At 43.2% G+C, this 22,494-nt stretch overlaps 3 protein-coding genes across 7 annotated transcripts; 1 reads left to right on the plus strand and 2 right to left on the minus strand.

Moving 5' to 3' along the window:
* Nucleotides 1–732: 732 nt before the first annotated feature.
* On the minus strand, nucleotides 733–15,193 carry paqr3a (progestin and adipoQ receptor family member IIIa). 5 transcript variants are annotated; one of them, XM_030359336.1, is made up of 8 exons: nucleotides 14,972–15,193; nucleotides 13,979–14,008; nucleotides 8,316–8,532; nucleotides 4,254–4,416; nucleotides 3,839–3,994; nucleotides 2,677–2,874; nucleotides 2,434–2,524; nucleotides 733–2,135 (listed from the first exon to the last, which is right to left on the minus strand). In XM_030359336.1, the coding sequence occupies exons 1-8, from the start codon at nucleotides 15,030–15,032 to the stop codon at nucleotides 1,993–1,995; spliced, it is 1,059 nt and encodes a 352-aa protein (XP_030215196.1). In that variant the 5' UTR covers nucleotides 15,033–15,193; the 3' UTR covers nucleotides 733–1,992. The 5 variants fall into 5 exon arrangements, with proteins under 5 accessions (XP_030215196.1, XP_030215199.1, XP_030215197.1 ...); XM_030359339.1 differs by lacking the exon at nucleotides 3,839–3,994 and adding an exon at nucleotides 6,863–6,877 and having other exon boundaries at nucleotides 14,972–15,158; XM_030359337.1 differs by having other exon boundaries at nucleotides 13,979–14,005; nucleotides 14,972–15,153.
* A 1,020-nt stretch (nucleotides 15,194–16,213) lies between these two features.
* Nucleotides 16,214–17,973, plus strand: LOC115545865 (uncharacterized). Its single transcript, XM_030359335.1, has 2 exons — nucleotides 16,214–17,184; nucleotides 17,392–17,973. Exons 1-2 carry the CDS (start codon nucleotides 16,360–16,362, stop codon nucleotides 17,722–17,724), a joined length of 1,158 nt encoding a protein of 385 aa, XP_030215195.1. The 5' UTR covers nucleotides 16,214–16,359; the 3' UTR covers nucleotides 17,725–17,973.
* A 59-nt stretch (nucleotides 17,974–18,032) lies between these two features.
* On the minus strand, nucleotides 18,033–21,894 carry LOC115545864 (uncharacterized). Its single transcript, XM_030359333.1, has 3 exons — nucleotides 21,639–21,894; nucleotides 20,609–20,684; nucleotides 18,033–20,466 (listed from the first exon to the last, which is right to left on the minus strand). The coding sequence occupies exons 2-3, from the start codon at nucleotides 20,681–20,683 to the stop codon at nucleotides 18,577–18,579; spliced, it is 1,965 nt and encodes a 654-aa protein (XP_030215193.1). The 5' UTR covers nucleotide 20,684; nucleotides 21,639–21,894; the 3' UTR covers nucleotides 18,033–18,576.
* Between the last annotated feature and the right edge of the window lie 600 nt (nucleotides 21,895–22,494).

A 22,494-nucleotide genomic window follows, 5' to 3' on the forward strand; every position in this document is an offset into this window, starting at 1 on the left:
TTTTTTTTTACTTTTCCCACAATTTCATAGAAAAGCCCAACGTCCAGTCTCAACCCATTTTGCCTATATGACCATTTTGTTATTGTATAACTACCATACGGCTATCATGAGGTGGATACCATTAACACTGCAAATGTTCTGATCTGTACTCTTTTAAGAAAGCCCTTAATTCTCTTGTGAAATGTGTGCTTGGAGTTTTTTTGATGCGTGCTTATCAATCGACATTTTCACCATGTGAATGAGGCTTCATAGAGTTCAGGAATGTCAGTGGCTCAACGGGATAATGCCGTGTACTGGTGATCCTTAGGATGAGATTTCGACTCCTGATTAGAGCATTATGAACAAGCTGAACATGACGTTCTGTCATGTTCAAGAATCTGACTGCCAAGACACAGTATGGCATTAAGGGGAACTTCTTCGTTAACCATTTTTCCTTCATAATTAACTGTCATATTATATTTCTTCCGTTAGTGTTCTTGACTAATTGTTTAATTTCCCCAGAATTTCAAAGATTTTTCAGGTATATGCTTTGAAGAAAGCCCTTAATTTATATGTGCTTTGAGTTTTCTGGATGTTGTGTGCTTATCAATAGACATTTTGACCATGTGAATGAGGCAGCAGTTCAGGTTTATAAGTGGAACAATTTTATATTTATACATCTTCCATTAGTGTGTTCTTGACTTTTAATTTTGCTCGGACCCCGTTAATCACCGCTTGCGGTTATATTTATACTTGTTTTTGTTTCGATGTCTCTTTTATTAGAAGATTGTTCCGGAGGTGCAAGACACTACAGCTAAACAAACTCACAATGCAACACAGTACAGTCAACCATTTAGATAACATTGTACACTATTTAAATAACATTTAAAACTAAAACCAGTTTAAAAGAGGGAAAAAGATTTGCTTTTGGATATATCGACCACTGATCATTCACGATTATCTCAAAAATAACCTTTGTATTCTTTTCAAACCCTCTGGCTGCATATGTATCATATAATTATCTTATGGATACATATGACGGTCATTTAATGCTGACCCCTGGAAGTTTTGAGGACCTCAGCGCGACCATCAGACAAAAAATCGAAATGAAATGAACATGAATACCTTTAGACAATTTAAATAATGAATATGTGAATAAAGCTTGATTGCACACAGCCGTCATGTGGGGCGCGGGGTCACTCGCTGCCATGCACCCAAAGCCCACAGGACGTGCCCGTCGCCCTACGACTGTTGGATAAAAACTTGTTGAATCCCAAGCGCCGCCTGCAACGCCTTGGAACAGAAGTGTAGTGTGTACGGGGGCGGTGGCTGGCAGCGCGTGGGGGTGGGGGTGGGGGGGGGAGAGTATGCTCTGAAAAATCCCTCACATTGGATACCATTTGAAATAAAAAAAGAAAGTGCTTTATTCTCCAGTTATTGGACTCGAGCGTCCCAACACATGGTTGAGATGGAGACGCTCCAGGGTCAGACCACTACATTCATGGAGTAACGTCCTAACATTACAACGCCCTCTCCAAGGGGCCTCGGTTGGACCCAAGATCTGTTTGTCAAGGTCCCAACTGATGGCCAATAGCAGGATCAGGAGTGACTCAAAGTGCTACAAGTAGGCACTTTATAAAAACGAACCATTATCATAACACACAGGGTTCTTATCAGCACAAATCAATAATACTTGGTGGCTTGGCAGCTGAGCTACGTTGATTTGCTTGTCTAAAATCATGTTAGGCCAGGAACAGACAGTATTATCAGTATAATCTGAATTTATACTATTCCATCTTATAAATCAGACTGTCCTGGGTCTAGTCCAGTCCAACCCAGAATATTCTAGACCTGTTTTGGGGCTCAGGGCAGGACCCTACTAGGCCTGCTGGGGGGCTCAGGCAGGACCCTACTGGGCCTGCTGGGGGGCTCAGGCAGGACCCTACTAGGCCTGTTTTGGGGCTCAGGGCAGGACCCTATTAGGCCTGCTGGGGGGCTCAGGGCAGGACCCTACTAGGCCTGTTGGGGGGCTCCGGGGCAGGGCTGGCTGTGTCTGTAGGCCATGATGAGGTTGCAGGTCTGGTGCCACCAGTAAAACATCAGGACCAGCAGGAGGTGCCACACCTGGTGGCTGGAGCCCAGGTAGTTCAGCTGGCCTGTAGTCAAATGACATCAGCAACACATGACCTTAGCGACACATGACCTCAGCGACACATGAACTCAGTGACACATGACAACACCGACGCATGACTTTTTCACAGACAAGAGCTGAAAAAGGAGAGGAGGATTAACATTACAGACAGGAACAGAGCGGAGAGGAGAGAGTTGGCGAGGAGGAAGAGTGATGGAACAGACAGGCGGAGAGGGGAGGAGTGACGTTACAGATAGGAGGAGAGGAGTGATGTTGCAGACAGGAGGAGATAGGAGTATTAAAGAAGACAGAGGGGTTGTGACCTGGGAAGTAGCGTTCAGGAACTTTTGAGACGTAGAAGAGAAATGCCAGAGCAGCCAGTAGGTACATCCCTAGAACCCGGGGCAGGAAGAGCTGTAAACAGGATAAAAACATTCACCATTAAGTTATTGAATGATGTTGTTCATGTTCAACCGTGATATTAGCATCATCTTAATAACATTAATAAATGCCATATAGTGTTGTGCCGTGCTGGGGGAGTGTTGCATGCTGGGTAGCGTGCTGACCTGTGTGGGCTCAGAGGAGAAGCCTCCACTGATCCAGACCCAGTGCATTGTGGGTAAGAGGCCGTACGCGGCCAGAGAGCAGACTATGAGGGAGCGGAGCTTCCTCCAGGGCTGACTGAGGTACAGAGGGTGGATCTGGGCGAAGAACACGGCCAGCATGAGGGCGAGGACCGCCAGCAGGTACACCTGACGCCAGTACTGGGAATAAGAACACAAATAATGAAAACATTGTATAGTTATTAACAGAAAGTATGCATATGACATGGCCAGCATTCATGCTAGCACTGCCAGCAGGTAAACTTGACGCCAGTATTGTAACATAACAATATGATCACATTATATACTTATTACCATACATCATGGCTTCCATGAGGGCTAAGACAACTGCTAGTCTGTTAATATACACAAGTATGCAAACATTACATACTTACTAACACATTATCATCCTTATAGATCTCCATATCATGTTATAGCTAAAGGATAATAGTAGGGCTTGGCGGTATATCGATATTTTTCAAACAAGATATGGAACGAGATGCTAGCATCAACATCGATGTAGTTAGTAGACTGGAGTGGAGCGCATTTGCTCGTAATAACAGCCATTTAGAGCCGCACCTGCCGCCTGCTATTTCCTCACTCTGCTTATCTCTCTTCTTCCTGCTCTGCATCCGGCTCACACACACTCTGCCCCGGCCCTGCCCTTCCACGCACGTCACTTTTTAAAATCCCCTTCAGAGCGAAAAATGGAGTCTGTCAAACGCGGCACAGAGGAGCTTGTACGTAAGAAGAAGACAAATGGCACCATAGTTTGGAAATGGTTTGGGTATAAGCTGTCTGATGACTTACAGAATCAGGTGTTTTGTTTAATCCCAAATTTAGGATTGAGTTTGCAATCAGCAAGGCAAGTTAAAGAGCATAGCAACGCAGGCGGGCAGGAAATGAAAGCACAGCGGCGCCACCGATATAGAATGACCAGTTGGAGCGCGGCAACGGCAATTTTGTTAAGGCGTCAACAAATGGCGACATTCTACTTGAAAATATCAAGATATGAGGTTTTGGTCCATAACGCCCAGCCCTAGCTAGTAGAACAGCCGGCGAGTGTTATAGCTATAGGCTTATTGCCTATCTCATGCTATAGTTATGGGCATGTAGCCTAGCTTACGTTATTGCAATAGAAAGCGTAGAAGACTCCCGGGACGTAGCATCCCAGAATGCCGATGGACAAGCCGGCGTAGTCCAATGCCATCCAGCGGCGGCTCGTCTTCTCCGAGCGATGACAGCAGAACACGTGGTAGCCAACCGAGCATAGCATACACAGCTAGGAAAGATGACAATAAAGTTAGGCATCTAACCTAGCATACACAGCTAGGAGAGATTACAATAGTATAGCCTTTAGCCTAGCATTCATATCTAGGATAGATTACCATAGTGTAGCCTTTAGCCTAGCATACACAGCTGGAAGAGATGTAACTCAAGTTGAGCCTTTAGCCTAGCAAACAAGGTTGAAGCCACAACAGATTACAAGCAGCTTGTTGTGATTGGTTAACGGAGCCAAGCGTCTCATCTCATTGGGTCACCTGGAAGCAAAAGATGCAGATGCAGTAGATGACGAAGTCTTCCCTGGACGCTCCGATAGCCGGCAGCACGGCAGCCATGTTGTAGGCCCCCAGCAGGAAGAAGAGCAGGAAGCCCAGCAGGTGGCTCCACATGTTCACCGTCTCATTGGACAGGATGAAGAGGCTGGAAGGAAAATAAACATTAGACAGGATGTAGAACTAGAAAATGCATTTTCTGCAGAAAATGCGGTGAGGTCTGTAGTGCAAAATGAGGTTTAAAATATGTTTTAGTATGTTTAAGATGTAAAGAAATTTTAAATGGTTTAAATCAAATGAAGGGATTTGAACAGAGCAATGTAACATGTAGCAAACCATTTAAAACATTTAAAATGGTTGGAAGAAAATAAAGTGAAGAGTTAAACAAATAGCTATTGTGAACAAGTTTGAATACATTTGAGATAAAATATAGAATAGCTGAGCTGTTCTGTTGGCAATTTCCAGCTCAACTATAGACTAAAAATCACCCAACCAACCAAAAACCCGCCCAAAACGTGAATTGCCACACAAATGCTAAGCACCATAAACACCTGAATGCGACCTAATTGACTTCATAACTTTTACGTCTCACACACACACACACAGTCACAGACACACACACATGCATCAACCTTACAGTCAAAGCCAGCTCGACTATACATCATGAATCAAATCTCCTCAGGACTCACGCAGAGGTTTGAGTGACAGGCCTGATGGCCCCCCCTTGCCCCTAATTACTATTGGACAGGCAAGCAATCAGTGCGTTTACATGACACTCAAGAAAATCGAATTATTGGCTTAGTCCGACAATGATTGGATTATTAGGATGCATGTATACACCTTATTCTTACTAAAATCGAATCGGTTTACTCATAGTCGGATTACAACCCCTAGATTATTCGATTGATAGTCACATTAAGCGTGCATGTATACGATCAATCGAATTGGAATCTAATTTTTGGCGTTCTGCGCTTGCTCAAGATCTTTTCCCGGGGCCGTGAGCCGGAAGTATAAGGAGACGATAGTCGTGTTGTTGTCGCCTTCGGAAAACGAGAAACGCCGATTTATTTAAAAAGGTGGCCAAGAAGATGGTGGAAGCCGGTGTCGTGCGAATGTAGTTACCCCCTATAAGAAGTCTATCAGCATCAACATGCATACAGTACACAATACGCTTCTGTTACGAGAGTAGCGTATGTGTGTGCACGAGAATGGCAGTGTGTGTGTGAGTTACGTATGCGAGTGAGTGGACGAGCGATGAAAGCAAGCAGTTGCGTGTGTCAGTTTAGTGAATGAACGAGTCCGGTTGTGTCTGTGCAAACGTGTACTGTAAAGTTAGGTGAACTACGAATAAAGTACCCAGTCTGTCAAGAATCGCTTCATTACGAACTAAACAGACCCTGTGCTCCTCACCTACGGTTGGCTGAATTAAAAGTACATGTTTTTCTAAATGTTGGTCATCAACAAGGTTGTAAAGTAGTAACTTCAGGCACATCTGTCAAAATAAATGTTTTTTTCTTCCGACGTGTTCACAATCGTTATTCAATCATTGCGCCACGGCCAAACAGGGATATTCTCTGATATTAGACTGCGTCGGGTTCTCAGACTCTCTGGTAGGCTACTTCAGCAACAAGTAAATAATCGTAGTGGGGGTTATCTCGGCCATGGTGGGGAAGGAATTTGGGGAAAGGAACTTTGGCTTTGACTCTCTGAAGTACAGATTGAAACGCGACATGGAGGAGAAAGGGATTGTTGCCTGTGCAGACTCCCGGAGGAGTTGCTCGGCCGCCGCCGGAGGAGCCGCATACGACCGAGAGGTCGGAACAATGGAGCGTCAGAGAAATGGCATGGACCCAAAGTCAACTGACAGCTGTCTTCTGAAAACATCTTTCTCGAATGCCGCCTGACTTTGTTGTTGCTAGTGACCTAAAGAGGTCAGCTGGTGGCTCTATTACCCCTAGTTTTAATGGGTACAGCGCCACCCAGGGGTGGACTGGCCATCTGGCATACCGGGCATCGTCCCGGTGGGCCGTTGAGGTCCGCTATGTGTTTTTTTTTTTCTCTCTCTAAATTCCCTCCAATTGGGCCGGCCAATTGGCTACAGAGGGATAGCAGGGTGTTGTTGCCAGCATCGACACATATTATTGGTCTTTGTTTGTCATTGTCAGTCAATCATGGGCTGACAGGCTCAAAGAGCCCTGACAGTGCTGTCAATCACAACACAAACCAGGGTGGGCTGGACCTCATGGCATGGGCTGGAGTCGCGGGACGGAGCTGAAAATGGATAAGCGTAAGAAACGCCCGGTTGGCGCTGAAAAACTGCGACTTAAAAAGCTGAAGTCTCTGGAGGTGGAAGCTGCTGGGGTGGTGCCTGGGTCACCACCCCAGCAGGTGCTGCTGCGCCGGGAGAAAAATATCATATCATTTATTGTTTACTGAGGTGATAACTAGTTCATGTGGTGAGAGGAATGCAATATGTGTATGTTTAAAGGTTTATGTGAAGAAACATACGTGTGATAAAAGGACAATTGGTCATTCATAAATGTCTCTTTATATTCTCTGATACCATCATCTCCTGTCAAACTGGTTTTCCTGACCTGCTAGAAGTTCTTCTATATAAGAGAGAGAGAGAGAGAGAGAGAGAGAGAGAGAGAGAGAGAGAGAGAGAGAGAGAGAGAGAGAGAGAGAGAGAGAGAGAGAGAGAGAAAGAAAGAAAGAAAGAAAGTCATAACAGGTCCCATAGAGGGCTAGTGTTTAGGATGGGGCTTGCTAGTGTTTAGAATTGGGCTAGCTTGAGTCTTGACTTTGAGTAAATTATGCAACTTGTTTTGTCTCAGATTGAAACAAAAGGTTATGATTATTTCCAAAAGTTATGCAGGTAGGCCGTAGGGCTCTTTTGAGATTTAAGTCATCCTTCATGACAGATACATTTGTTCACTAAGTGTCACTACATCACAAAAAGGCTACATATACTTGTCAGTACACAGATACTGAGTACAAGTTCTGTTTGCTGTTTCTTGCAGGTCATGAATTTGGTGAGGAGTGTAGCTGGCTGGCTGCGGACGAGGAAGTAGGGCAATATATACATGTGCACATAAACGTATATGAGAATGCATATCCAGACCTGTAAGTCATGTCTTAGACTTTTTCACACAGCTATAGATAATTATTATTTTTTCAATTCTCTATTCATGGTTTCATAATGACCTGAGTCACTGTTAAAACAAATGAGTTTCAGCTCTAATGCTGCTACTGTCTGTAATATGTTTCTTTTTAGATTATTTGTCAGGATATCTTGTTATTATTGTCCGAGTCTGGTTTTAAAGGGGACTTATTATACCACCAGGTGTGAGTGTGATTAGCCTTACAAGCCGTTTCGAAAATCGGCCTAATATGACATCACTAGTGGGCGTGTCCACCTAGATCTGTGCTGGATAGATCAGTCTCCCAGCCTACCCAGTGGACTGAAGTAAACATTGCTCATCTATCCAGCACAGATCTAGGTGGACACACCCACTAGTGATGTCATATTAGGCCGATTTTCGAAACGGCTTGTAAGGCTAATCACACTCACACCTGGTGGTATAATAAGTCCCCTTTAACTAATGCTGGGCTTACACCAAAAGATTTTCACAGTCACAGACTAGAAACTGAAAGGGTAGCATGAGGGTTCTTCCCCTTAGTCTCGTCCCACCCCTAGTCATGACAAAACTTCTGTTGTGATTTGACACTATAATGAATAAAGACTGATTGATTGATTGCTATAGCTGTCAATTTTAGTCCTTGAGTTCATAGTTACGTGCCTTATTTGTTAACTGCTATCAAGGAATATGACTCCTTTGTAGTATGCATGAGAGGAGATGCTGCGAGATTTGTGGACTTCTATGTAGTGTCTGCTGATAATGTAGTTGGCTGGTTTGGATAGAAAATGCCAGGGCTGAATTTTTGTCCCAGTCCACCCTTGTTTATTGGGGTCTGGTTGGCTGTAGTTTGTTGGGGTCTGGTTGGATGTAGTGTGTTGGCCTCTGATTGGCTGTAGCAGCGGCTGACCTCTTGATGCAGAGTCTGGATGGCAGGTATGCCCGGTACCCATCTGTGATGTAGGGGTTCTCCCGGAGGAACGCGGGGATCTGCTCGTAGGTGTACAGGCGTATCCCCCGGGGAACCAGGACTGGCCAGTACTGGTAGCTGCCCAGCTCCATGTAGTGGGTAGTCTGGGTCCGCTCAGCCTTCTCCTCCATCGCGGGACCACAAGCCTGACCCCCCGCTGAGGAACACATGATGATTACATCTAAACCTTTCTATCCAACAATAGAACACACTTCCTACATCACAAAGCTACAACACAATCTCACTAGCACATTACAAATGGGTTCCCACTTCCCAGTGGTGTGAACGGTTACAAAAAATTGTAAACGGTTACACAACCCCGTTTTTTTTGTGTACACAGTTGACCGTTTTTTTATTAATAATTATCTTTTATTATTTTTTAAAGTGGACCGCAGTCGCGCTATCGAGGGATTACCAGTCTACGTCACACCCCGCTCTACGCGCATGGCATATGCAGAAAGAGACGAGAGCGACAAGAGGCGCAATCATGTTTTGTTGTGCGTTTGGTTGCACAAACCATTTTAATAAGACTGATTATCCCACTTATTCTACTTCTTGCTTGCCAACATAATAAAACAATTCAAATACTTTAATAATTATGCTTTTTCTTATTCGTATTGCACGCTTATTACATTTTTCGACACCTTGAAGGGCATTATCCCGCTTATACCATGGTCAATTGCCAAAGAAAATAAATTAAGATCATTCATTTATATTTATTGCGTATTTATTTCATGCGTTTTACCATCCAAATATAACGTTTTCACATAAATAGGACGGACCTCAGCTACGACTTGGCAACGGGAGGTATTCTACTCCGCTGAGCTATGAGCAAGAGAGCTAACGTTATGGTTTGTACCTATAATTCAAAATTCGTCCCAGCCTTTATACCAGATACTCTAGGGCAGGGATGGGCAACTTTCATGCTAAAGAGGGCATCATTTTTCATCATAACCATCAGGGCCACATGACTGCACATTTCAACTAAACGTGAGCTGAGAGAAGCTACACAATTTTGTATTTGGTAGATATGATTTCCTGTATTATTCAAATATATTTGGCATTCATTTGTAATTACGTTGACTTTGTCAACACGTCAAATCAATAAAAACAGAATACAATAAATGTGCATATGGCCTCTCCTGGAACCGTCACCTTATCGTGGTGGAGAGGTTTGCGTGTCCCTGTGAACCTGAGGGCTGTGTTGTCTGGAGCCTTGTGCTCCTGGTAGGGTCTCTCATGGCAGAGTGGTCTCAGGTGAGGGGCCACACTAAGAATGGTTCAAAAATCCTCAATGAATATCGGAATAAGAGGAGATGTGACCCGGCCCGGAGGAAGCCCGGGGCTCCCGTCTGGAGCCAGGCCCAGACGGAGGGCTCGATGGCGAGCGCCTGGTGGCCGGGTTTGCCACGGAGCCCGGTCGGGCAGAGCCCGAACAAACTACGTGGCACCCCCCCTCTCTTCATCTCATGGGCCCACCACCTGTGGGAAGACCCGTTGGGGTCGGGTGCGCAGCCACATGGGTGGCAGCGAAGGTCAGGGGTCTCGACGGACCAGACCCGGGCGGCAGAAGCTGGCTCTGGGGACGTGGAACGTCACCTCGCTGTGGGGAAAGGAACCGGAGCTTGTGAGGGAGGTGGAGCGCTATCAGTTAGATCTGGTGGGGCTTACCTCCACGCACAGTCTCAGCTCTGGTACCGTACTCCTGGATAAGGGTTGGACTCTATTCTTCTTCGGAGTTGCCAAGGGCGTGAGGCGCCGGGCGGGTGTGGGGATACTCATAAATCTGACTGTTGTTTGTGCGTATGCACCAAACAGCAGCTCAGAGTACTCGGCCTTCTTGGAGACCCTGAATGGAGTCCTGTATGGGGCTCCAGTAGGGGACTCCGTAGTTCTGCTGGGTGACTTCAACGCCCACGTGGGCAACGATGGAGACACCTGGAGAGGCGTGGTGGGGAGGAACGGCCTCCCTGATCTAAACCCGAGCGGTCGTTTGTTATTGGACTTCTGTGCTAGTCATGGATTATCCATAACAAACACCATGTTCGAACATAAGGGTGCTCATAAGTGTACCTGGTACCAGAGTACCCTAGGCCGAAGATCAATGATCGATTTTGTGATCGTGTCATCTGATCTGAGGCCGCATGTTTTGGACACTCAGGTAAAGAGAGGGGCGGAACTGTCAACCGACCACCATCTGGTTGTGAGTTGGACCAGGGAATGGGGGAAATTTCCGGATAGACTTGGTAAGCCCAAACGAATAGTGCGGGTGAATTGGGAACGTCTGGAGGAGGCCCCCGTCCTAGGTATCTTCAACTCACACCTCCGGCAGAGTTTTTCTGGCATTCCTGTGGAGGTTGGGGGCATTGAGCCGGAGTGGGCGGTGTTCAAAGCCTCCATTGCTGAAGCTGCGGCGGCTAGCTGTGGCCTCAGGGTCTTAGGCTCCTCAAGGGGCGGTAACCCTCGGACACCGTGGTGGACACCGGGGGTCAGGGAAGCCGTCCGATTGAAGAAGGAGGCCTTCCGGGATATGATATCCTGGAGGACTCCTGACTCGGTTGCAGGGTACCGACAGGCCCGAAGGGCTGCAGCTGCTGCCGTGTCGGAGGCTAAGCAGCGGGTGTGGGAGAAGTTCGGAGAGGCCATGGAGAAGGACTTTCGGTCGGCACCAAAGTGTTTCTGGAAGACTATCCGGCACCTCAGGAGGGGGAAACGGCGAACCATCCAAGCTGTGTACAGTAAGGATGGGACTCTGTTGACCTCAACTGAGGAGGTCGTCGGACGTTGGAAGGAACACTTTGAGGAACTCCTGAATCCGAATAACACGCCCTCTATGTTGGAGGCAGAGCTCGAGGTTGATGGTGTTTCGTCGTCAATTTCCCTGGTGGAGGTCACTGAGGTAGTTAAACATCTCCGCAGTGGCAAAGCCCCAGGGATTGATGAGATCCAGCCAGAAATGCTAAAGGCTCTGGGTGTTGAGGGGCTGTCATGGTTGACACGCCTATTCAACATCCCGTGGGAGTCGGGTACAGTGCCAAAGGAGTGGCAAACCGGGGTGGTGGTTCCCCTGTTCAAAAAGGGGGACCAGAGAGTGTGTGCCAATTACCGGGGTATCACACTTCTCAGCCTCCCTGGTAAAGTCTACTCCAAGGTGCTGGAAAGGAGGGTTCGGCCGATCGTCGAACCTCAGATTGAAGAGGAACAATGCGGTTTTCGCCCCGGACGTGGAACTACGGACCAGCTCTTCACTCTCGCAAGGATCCTGGAGGGGGCCTGGGAGTATGCCCATCCGGTCTACATGTGTTTTGTGGATCTGGAGAAGGCGTATGACCGGGTCCCCCGGGAGAAACTGTGGGAGGTGCTGCGGGAGTATGGGGTAAGGGGGTCTATCCTCAGGGCCATCCAATCCCTGTACTTCCAAAGCGAGAGCTGTGTTCGTGTCCTCTGCAGCCAGTCAGTTTCGTTCTCAGTGGGTGCTGGTCTCCACCAGGGCTGCGCCTTGTCACCAATCCTGTTTGTGATATACATGGACAGGATATCGAGGCGTAGTCGTGGTGGGGAGGGGTTGCAGTTCGGTGGTCTGAGGATCTCGTCACTGCTTTCTGCAGATGATGTGGTCCTCATGGGATCATCGGCCTGTGACCTTCAGCACTCACTGGATCGGCTGGCGGCCGAGTGTGAAGCGGCTGGGATGAGGATCAGCACCGCTAAATCTGAGGCCATGACTCTTAGCAGGAAACCGATGGATTGCTTACTCCGGGTAGGAAATGAGTCCTTAGCCCAAGTGAAGGAGTTCAAGTACCTCGGGGTCTTGTTCGCGAGTGAGGGTACTATGGAGCGTGAGATTGGCCGGAGAATCGGAGCTGCGGGGGCGGTATTGCGTTCGCTTTACCGCACCGTTGTAACGAAAAGAGAGCTGAGCCGCAAGGCAAAGCTCTCGATCTACCGGTCGATCTTCGTTCCTATCCTCACCTATGGTCATGAGGGCTGGGTGATGACCGAAAGGACGAGATCGCGGGTACAAGCGGCCGAGATGAGTTTTCTCAGAAGGGTGGCTGGCGTCTCCCTTAGGGATAGGGTGAGAAGCTCAGCCATCCGTGAGGAACTCGGATTAGAGCCGCTGCTCCTTTACTTAGAAAGGAGTCAGCTGAGGTGGTTCGGGCATCTGGTAAGGATGCCCACTGGGCGCCTTTCTTGGGAGGTGTTTCAGGCACGTCCAGTGGGGAGGAGGCCTCGGGGAAGACCCAGGACTAGGTGGAGAGATTATATCTCAACACTGGCCTGGGAACGCCTCGGGATCCCCCCGTCAGAGTTGGTTGCTCCCCCCGCGACCCGACCCCGGATAAGCGGACGAAAATGAGATGATGATGAGATTTCCTGTATTCTGGTGCATTTTGAGGATGGCCACTAACTAAAAGATCTTCCAGAAACATAACCTATGTACGGTATTTTAATTGAACCAACATACATTAATTTCATGTTTTCCATGCTCAAACAGCCACATGAATGGGTAGTATTTTTATCAGTGCAAAGGGCTCACGTCACATACATCATCAGTCAATGATGTCACAAAACTGAAAAACAGTGGCCCAACATTGCGTGCAACAACTCAATGAACTCAAACCCAACAAGCATGATATTCATTACAGTTGTAGTAGTTGTAGTGGCGACTTAAGTGGATATCTTTAATGACTGATATCGTTTCTAAGCAAACTAGACGCATGGGTTTGCCTTTGAATTCTATGAATTCTTCTCATCTTTCTTGACCGAGTTTTCTGTAACTCGATCAATTTTTTTATTATTTTTTGGATATATTTTAATTATGTGCGGGCATGACTGAGTGAGGATGCGGGCCGCCAGTTGCCCATCCCTGCTCTATAGCATATAAGCGCGTTGTCATATTACAGTTTAATTAATTTTTCACAATTTATCAGCTCTCGTTTTAAAGAATAATCACCGCGCCATTCGTTTCAATGGGAATCGCGACGGTCTATACTTTCAAAATAAAGTGTAAATATTTATAATTTGAAATTCGTCCCAGCCTTTATACCACAGATACTATAGGTCTATAGCATATAACCGAGTTTTCTGATTACAGTTTAATTTAAAAGTAAGCTGACAACATCGCTAATTAACACCGCAACTGCAAATTAACCACACAGAGATAACCAACCGGTCAAACAAATTTTATTTTTGCGATCATTTTGCGCGGGCATCCACTGTGTTGATAAACAAATAATCCCCCTATACGATCAAGGGAGGGTGCAGACGCTTTTCAGAAAGATTCCTCTGCATCACTGCCGCCACTCAAATGAAAGACAGATACAACTATGTTTTATAAAGCGACCATGTGCTGTTTTAAAAACCCAAATGTACCACACATTGTACATTTCACTTTCTCAAAAAAAAAACCGCTGCACTTTCTTTTTTTTTAACGGTTTTTGTTTACTGATTTTTCCTAAACGGTTATGATTTACTAACAGGTTACACGTGTACCCGTGCACACCCCCACGCCTTGGGCTGACCCCCGCTGAGATACATGATGATTACATTAACACATTATGTCTCAACACTACCACACAATACTATAAAACAATACTAACCAGGTTTCCAATCCTTGGCTTGACCCCCTGCTGAGAGAAACATGATGATTACCGTTCAAATCCTAACAAAACTTAAGACACAACACTATAGACCAGAATGTCCCTATTGGCCGTTAGTTTCGTTGTAACACAATACCAACCAACACGATGCCACATACACAATAAAAATAAATACTCATGACCGATACCAACAAAATACATATAAACACAATCTAACTCAATTTGAAATACACAAATCAATACTACAAACACAATACTCCCAAAAACGAACAATATGCATTAAATGACTAACAGTACACAATTTCCCATATTAATTTCATAGCACATCACTTAGTTAGTCCATAACTTGATTATTTACTTCCACTAGATTGTTCACTATTGCTAAATTACTTAATATTACCAGATAACTAAGTATTTCACTAGATCACTAGATGACTTGGTATGACTATTTAATTTACAATGACTACATAAAATACTACGACTGTATTACTTATAATAACTATAACTAGATTACTTTTGTAACTAGATTACTTACTTTGACTAGATTACTAACTATGACTAGATTACTTATTATGACTAGATACTAACTATGACTAGATTGCTTACTATGACTAGATACTAACTATGACTAGATTGCTTACTATGACTAGATTACCAACTTTGACTAGATGACTTACTCTGAATAGATTAATAACGATGACTAGATTACTGTGACTAGATTACTATAACTAGATTACCAACTATGAAAAGATTAGTCATCAGGACAATTATTAATAAAGAGAACAATGACTAGCTATCAATAGTATAACCACTCTTAACGTTTTCGCCGGATGATCAAGCAGGTAGAGACTTAATATCATCATATTAAATATAAACGATAATATAAAATATATAAACAGAGCTCAACATTACAACTCAGTCCCAGCTAGGCTAACTCGGTTTAGCTCCGGCCACAACGAGCAAAGTATCAATGATCTTCATTAATGATCTTACCTTTTAGTTTGGTGTATGTACACTGGGAGCCACCCGGGGTCTTATAAAAGCTATTATACATCACTGTCGATAAAGATGTTTAATACTCGATTTAAAAAACAAAACATTAGTTAGCTTTGACTTTAGCAACATATTTCACACTGTGACAGAGAAGGACCATGTAGGACCCTGTAGGGGACGTGGCATTGCCTGATTAAAAAACAATGATACATTAAACAACAGGCAGCTTTGGCATCACTAGCGCAGTGGAATATATAGGCCTTCTATAACTCTGATATATTAAATATATAGGAAATATAGAGGCCATCTATAACCCTAGTCTGTTATATTACAATAGGCCTCTTATAAATCTGAACTGATATAGTAGCCTACTATAGGCCTTGCCTTCTATAACTCTGATCAGAAATAGTACTGCTATGATAGCCGTTGCAGCGAGCAATTTATAGTGAACTATTACAATACTAAGCAATGAGAGCCAGAGCGGGAATGAACAGAGAACCTCTTATCTGGATTTTTTCTGTTGAGTTTAACATTTGTTTGATTTGTCCGTTCGGTTTCCTCGATTTTATCATTGTTAAAGAAATTCGATTTTCTAATGAATTCATCTGAATTCATCATTCGGTTATGAAGGACCCTGATAAGAGTCAGAATGAGCAGTTACACTCCAATATAGACTATAATGCTATAAAAAGGAGCAAATTTATATTAAAAAAAAACATAACGTCGTCTTCGTTATGGTATAATGTGAATTGTACGTCGAACTCAAAACATTTAAGGGATGAAATTAATGAGACATTGTACCTAATTAATAGTGCTAATGAATAGTTAGCCTACCTTAAACGAACACTTTGGTCTTAATAGCCTGTCTTAACCGAATTCAAAAAATTTCTCAAGGACACTCATGTGACACTTAAGAAGAAAAGAAAAAATAAGAAATAAGAAGAAAAACATTGACAGATTAAATATTTAGTAAATGGCCCTCAAACATGCATTAGAGACAGTTTTTCCTCCAGCATAATAGGCCTATGTTATGGAAGCCCATTCCCGCCACAGGAAAAAAAAAAAACACCACAAACTATCTCATAATTATGAGATTAAAAGTCATAATAACGAGATTTAAAGTCATAATTACGAGATTTAAAGTCATAATTACGAAATTTAAAGTCATAATTACGAGATTTAAAGTCATAATTACGAGATTTAAAGTCATAATTACGAGATTAAAAGTCATAATTACGAGATTTAAAGTCATAATTATGAGATTTAAAGTCATAATAACGAGATAAAAAAGTCATAATAATGAGATTTAAAGTCATAATTACGAGATATAAAGTCATGACAGTAGGCTGCATCTAGATGGTTTACATTAAGATCAGTGTCGTAACGTCATGGAGTTGGATCACCACATTGAGCAATATTTCCAAAGACGATATACAAATGATGAAATTCTGGCAGTATTGGCTGAGGTGCATGGGGTAGTGCTGAGCAAGCGGACACTTGAAAGGATTCTGAGAGAGAAAAGATTGTGGCGCAGGAAGGGCAAGACAGATGTGGCCGAGGTGGCAGCTTTCATTGAAGCGCAACTCCAAACGTCTGGGCAGTGTCATGGCTACCGTTGGATGTACCAAAAATGTTGGATAAATGGCATTATTACCGACAGGGAAACAGTACGTGTTCTCTTGCGGCTGTTGGACAGTGAGGGAGTTGACCTGAGATCAAGAAATAGACTACGGCGGAGAGTATATCACAGCCGGGGTCCCAATTACGTCTGGCACATTGACGGCTATGACAAACTTAAACCGTATGGGATCTGTATAAGTGGATGCATAGATGGTTTTTCTAGGAGACTCATCTGGCTGGAGGCATACAAAACTAATAATGATCCGAACGTGATTGCTGGTTATTTCATGGATGCTGTACTAATAGCTCAAGGTTGCCCTGAACGATTACGGGTAGATTTAGGGACAGAAAATGTTCGTTTGGCCGAAATGCAAAGATTCATGCACTTTTCAGAGGGTCAACTTGAAATCGAACATGTCACATTTGGTCCAAGCACTGGCAACCAGCGCATTGAAAGATGGTGGCTGACATTACGCAGTCAGTGCGCCCAGTTTTGGATGGACTTTTTCGATAAATTGAAATCGGATGGATACTTCGCTGACACCTTCCTGGACAAGTCATTGGTCCAGTTCTGTTTTCTTTCCACAATTCAGGTAAGTTTCACTATTCACTGCTTTATTTTTGTCTGTGGCTTATTCTTATTTGTATTATTTTATTTTTATTGTTACACTATACTATTGATTTGGTTTTACCAAAAAAGTTAAATACAAGAACCACACATTGCTTTCTGTCTGCAGGAAAGCTTTTTCATGCAATTCATTGCATTTCATTTGTATTCACTTTGAGCCTTGTCTTATCAGGCAGAACTGGAGGAGGTCGCATTCATCTGGAATGAGCACAGGATGCGTCGAGTGCACAACTCACGAAGTCCTCATGGCCGTCCATCCATCATCCATGCAGTGCCTCAACTCTACGGGGCCACGGACTACCTGTATCGCCCAAGTCTGGAGAAGATCGAGGCCTGCTTGGGGGAGTGTGTTTACAAAGACTTCCCATGTGATGAAGATGTGTTTCACATTTGTGTGGGGCTTATGTCTGAGCATGGCCTTGAATTAACTAACGACGTGTACAAGACAGTAGATCTGTATGTAAGACTTAGACAGCTAATTAACAATGAATTGCTACAGCCTTAAAAGCAGGGGTAGTTGTTTGTGCTAGATGAGCTGCAGTAGGCCTAATTCAGCATTAGGCCTACTGCAGCTCATTTAGCAAAACTTAACTTGCACCTATTTGTAACTAGAGTAGGCTTTAACTGGTTCTGCAACAATACAAGCCTAACAATATACTGTGTGTCTTAACCCCTTTTTTCCAATCGTTGTAGTGTCTTTAACATTAAGTTGACATTTCTACTGCAAAAATAAATATATTTGATATAAACATTATACTTAATATATTAATCATGCGTCAATATTGATTATTGGGAAATAACTAAACAGTTAGCCACAATTTAATGAACTTTTATTATTTTATTATCTTCCCATAAAACAGCTTTAGAAAACAACATAAGTATTGCTGGGGATATATATAAGCTGCTGATGGCAGCTGAAACGGCTAAACGATGTATTGGTGGTGATAACTTTAATACATTACATTAATACAATAGTTCATTATATAATTAAATATTTACACATTAAATATAATCTAGCATCTCAAAGTCTCTACATTAAATCACATTACATTATATAATTTCCTATTTACATATAATCCAGCATCTCAAAATCATAAAATTAAGTAATCTCGACATGAAGAGGCTGTTGATGGCATCTGAATCTGCTAAACTATGTATTGGTCGGGATGACTTCAAGACATTTCATTAATACAACAGTACATATAATAACATATTTACATAATCCAACATATCAAAATATGTACATTAAATCTCATTACATTAATACATCAGTACATTATATAATTTCATATTTACATATTACATATTGCATTAAATCATCTTGACATGAGGAGGCTGCTGATGGCAGCTGAATCAACTAAACTATGTCCATTGCCCACACACCACTCTCCAATACTTTGTTCATTTCGTGTCTGAAATCCGGGTAATTGTCATAATCAATTGGCAACTCCAAGTAGCATCCACATGTGTGGGCGATGGGCCGTCTCTGCATACCTTGCAAATTCGTGAAGCTCAAAGTAATGGTCTTACCAAGAAACAAATCAGAGCCAGTGCAAAACCGAAGGAATAGAGACAGGTGCTGTGCGTCAGATTCTCTAAGGTAAGTGCTAAGATGCTTTCCTATGTTCTTCTGCTGGTCGTTCATAGTAGTGGGGTAAGAGATAGACCTAATCACCTTCCTCAGTGTTGGATGAAGATTTACATACGCTTCTGAAATGCCTTCCAAATCTGACCTAAAGGGTGCAAGCACCTTGCTCCACTGCTCTAGGACAAAGGCGGGTTCTTGAACCAGCTTTTGGTGGGCAAGCTCCTCCAAGAGCTGTTCAATATTATCAGCGGTTGGCATTCTTCGACAGCTGTGGAGATCCATTACTTCAATCAATTCTTCCTGATCCACACTTTCAAAATCTGAACGGCAGGATTCAAACACCAATCTCTCTGACTCTGTGACATATTTCAGGAAGCAGTCAACAAGACTACTCTTCACACTTCCCAGGGCAACTTTCTCCAAAATTACTGGGGCTATTTTTATAGGCAGGTACTTCTCTTTTTGCCAACCCATTGCTATTATTCTGCCAATGCTTTCCCACTGCTGCTTACCAAAATCATGGCGTAGAAAAGGCACCTTGAAAGCATTTCCTAAAGTGCATTGCTCATAAAAGTCCAGCCAAAATTCAGTTAGCACATCCCTTAACACGCCACCTTCATCAACTGCCATTTCCAAACTTCCATTGGGAAGAATTACTTGGATGAAAACATCATCTCGCATGACACTCGCGTCCAAAAAATGTGTGATTAGTTCTCTCAGGATCTGCCCACGGTGAACAACAATTATTCTCTTTGTTCTTTCACTCTGATCAATGGGCACATGAGCAATATCTAGGGTCGGAGTAGATGAACTTGATGCCCGAGGAGACGTTTGTAAGGTATCATCAAGGCTAACCCAGTCCAGATCATGTTGGTGTCCTTGGAAAAAGGTAACTGTGCCACTATTCTCAAAGTCATCTACAGCATTGGCGGCATCAACTTCGCTCACACTAGCCCAATCTGTCATTTCAACAGTGGAGCAATCGAAGGGCTCAGGATCACTGTTTGTATCAGACAGGACATTGCTGCTACTAGCATATACCACATCTGCGGTTTCCTGACCTTCAGCTAGAGGTAAACTAGGCCTAGGGGGGTTGGGTGAGGCTGCAAGCTGATTCTCACTGCAACCATCCCTCTTGGTTGTTGCTAAGTAAAAGCGTAAAATGGGCAGCTTTGTTACTTCATAAAGATCCCCAACTGTAGTCAGGGGATCTAACGGGCGCTCCTGAAAATCAGTTAGTTCAATCGCAAAATCTTGAACATTTCCTTCTGCATTTTTCTGACCAGGGAAAAACAGGTTTTTGGCCTGTTCAATTAACTGATCTTTACAACAATTCTTGGACACAGAGATTTTCCTGGTCCCGCCCCCCTTTTTGGCCCTCATTTGTAAGAATTTCCCGTCACGGAAATTCAACCAGCCAATTTCAATTTTACGCTCTTTCTTCTGAGCATTTTGACATGGTAACTTCTCAGACAAGTGTTCACGATCGTCACTTTTTGCTAACTTGGCTTTCAGTCGCTCAAAAAGTTTTGATTTGCGGGCAACAGGATTCTTCCCCTTCAATCTGCAATATCCAAGGACAGCCAGTCGGTCTCCATATGATGGTAGATACTCGGTTAACTGGTCGTCGTTCATGAGCAGGAGGACATTGGGATCGATCTTAAAAAAAGAGGAAAACACACACACACAGCCACAAAACAAATATAATTTAACATAAACAGAAGCAGTAATTAAAAAAAAAATCAAAAAATGCATAAACACACAATTTAGCCTATCTTTCCCCCATTAACAGACTAGTTACCTTATCGTTTTCCAGTTGCTTTATGTTTTCTTCTGGTACATTCCGCGACCTCAAGAACTCGCACAACTCATCCATCCTGTGAGAGGCCAACACAAATATTTAACGAACGGAACAGATGCCAACTACATTGTGATGCATTGAGCACATGGATGAGCTAACATTATGCATTGTACATATTTATAATTCGAAATTCGTCCCACGCCGGGCCATTTTTACTTACTACTAGCGCCACAAGAGGGGTCAAATGACCCCTAAGTCATTTGAATGAGAGGCTGTGCATTTGCACATAATGATCACTAGGTGGCGCCAATGAGCTATTACCGCGCGAGCGCCACATGTGCGTGTCTGTCACAAGCCTAGTCCTCACGATTTTGTCATAAATGTACATATATGAAGTACAAACAGCCTATATTTTCACTAAGGGTTTAAGATTGAATGATGCAAATAAAGTAATTAAATTAATTGAGATATGCCTATATTGTTATCGTGGATATTTTCTCAAGACCACTCCATTCCATCAACTTTATGAACCAGCAGTTGGCTGAGTGGTTTAGGCCCTGCAATACGGGCGACCTGAGTTCGCGTCCTGTACGTCATTTAATTCTTGCCGTTGGCTTATTTTGTAATTTCCTTTATATCAGAGAAATTAGGCTTAACAATTTACTTTTTATGTACTCAGAATTCGAACACCACTACAAAATGGCGAGCATCCTATATAGTGCACTATATCCGTGATAGGGAACGATTTCGAACACTTTGAACTAGTTTAAAAAGAGAAAACATTTTGACTAAAAGTTGACTACAATTTAAGGACTTTTTGTCGACTAAAACTAGACTAAAACTACAAAGGAAAACAATGACTAAAATGTGACAAAATCTAAAATAGCTGACAAAATTAACACGGTGCTAATACTAGAACTAGCTAACATAGCTGCAGCAGAGTGCTTTTTCAAAGGAAACATAAACCAGATGAAAAGACGCTGAATTACTGAATATAGGCTTAAAAGAGCATCTCTACAAATTCGGTTACCTTGCTGTTTCGCCTTGCGAATAGGAGGATGACCGAGAGAAGTGATGACTTGCAGGTTCATCAGCCTCAGGTCCGAAATGATGGCGCCGACTGGTAGCCTAGTAGCGCGTGCCGCTCTGTCGTGCCGATTTCGAACTTGAAGGAAGTGAGGTCAGGGGGCAGGCTAACCGTCGAAAATCTCGTAATTATGACTTTAAATCTCATTATTATGACTTTTTTATCTCGTTATTATGACTTTAAATCTCATAATTATGACTTTTTTATCTCGTTATTATGACTTTAAATCTCATAATTATGACTTTAAATCTCGTAATTATGACTTTTAATCTCGTAATTATGACTTTTAATCTCGTAATTATGACTTTAAATCTCGTAATTATGACTTTAAATCTCGTAATTATGACTTTAAATCTCGTTATTATGACTTTTAATCTCATAATTATGAGATAGTTTGTGGTGTTTTTTTTTTTTCCTGTGGCGGGAATGGGCTTCCATACTATGTTGAGAAAATCGAATCTAATAAAATGTGTGACTGTCGCACCACTACAATTAAAGGAGGACTACTTAAACACAAGAAGAGATGAGACGGACTAAACTCTCATGCGTCCAACTCATTGGATTAATTTTTCAATGTATAGTTGTCGACACGTTTGTGGGTTAAATTATACTTAAATCTACTTTGTATCCACACGGTGGCGGTAACGCAGCAGTCTAGTTTACCTCACACCAGTCTAGCTCACTGTTTCGAGGTCTGCTTATCTTGTCAGAGAAATTATTTTTATTAAATCAGGGGAAATATCAAAATAACAACCGGCTTTACAGAAGTATTAGTATTATCACATATTATGTAGGCCTA

This window comes from Gadus morhua, chromosome 6 (assembly GCF_902167405.1).
Source record: "Gadus morhua chromosome 6, gadMor3.0, whole genome shotgun sequence".
NCBI lineage: Eukaryota > Metazoa > Chordata > Actinopteri > Gadiformes > Gadidae > Gadus > Gadus morhua.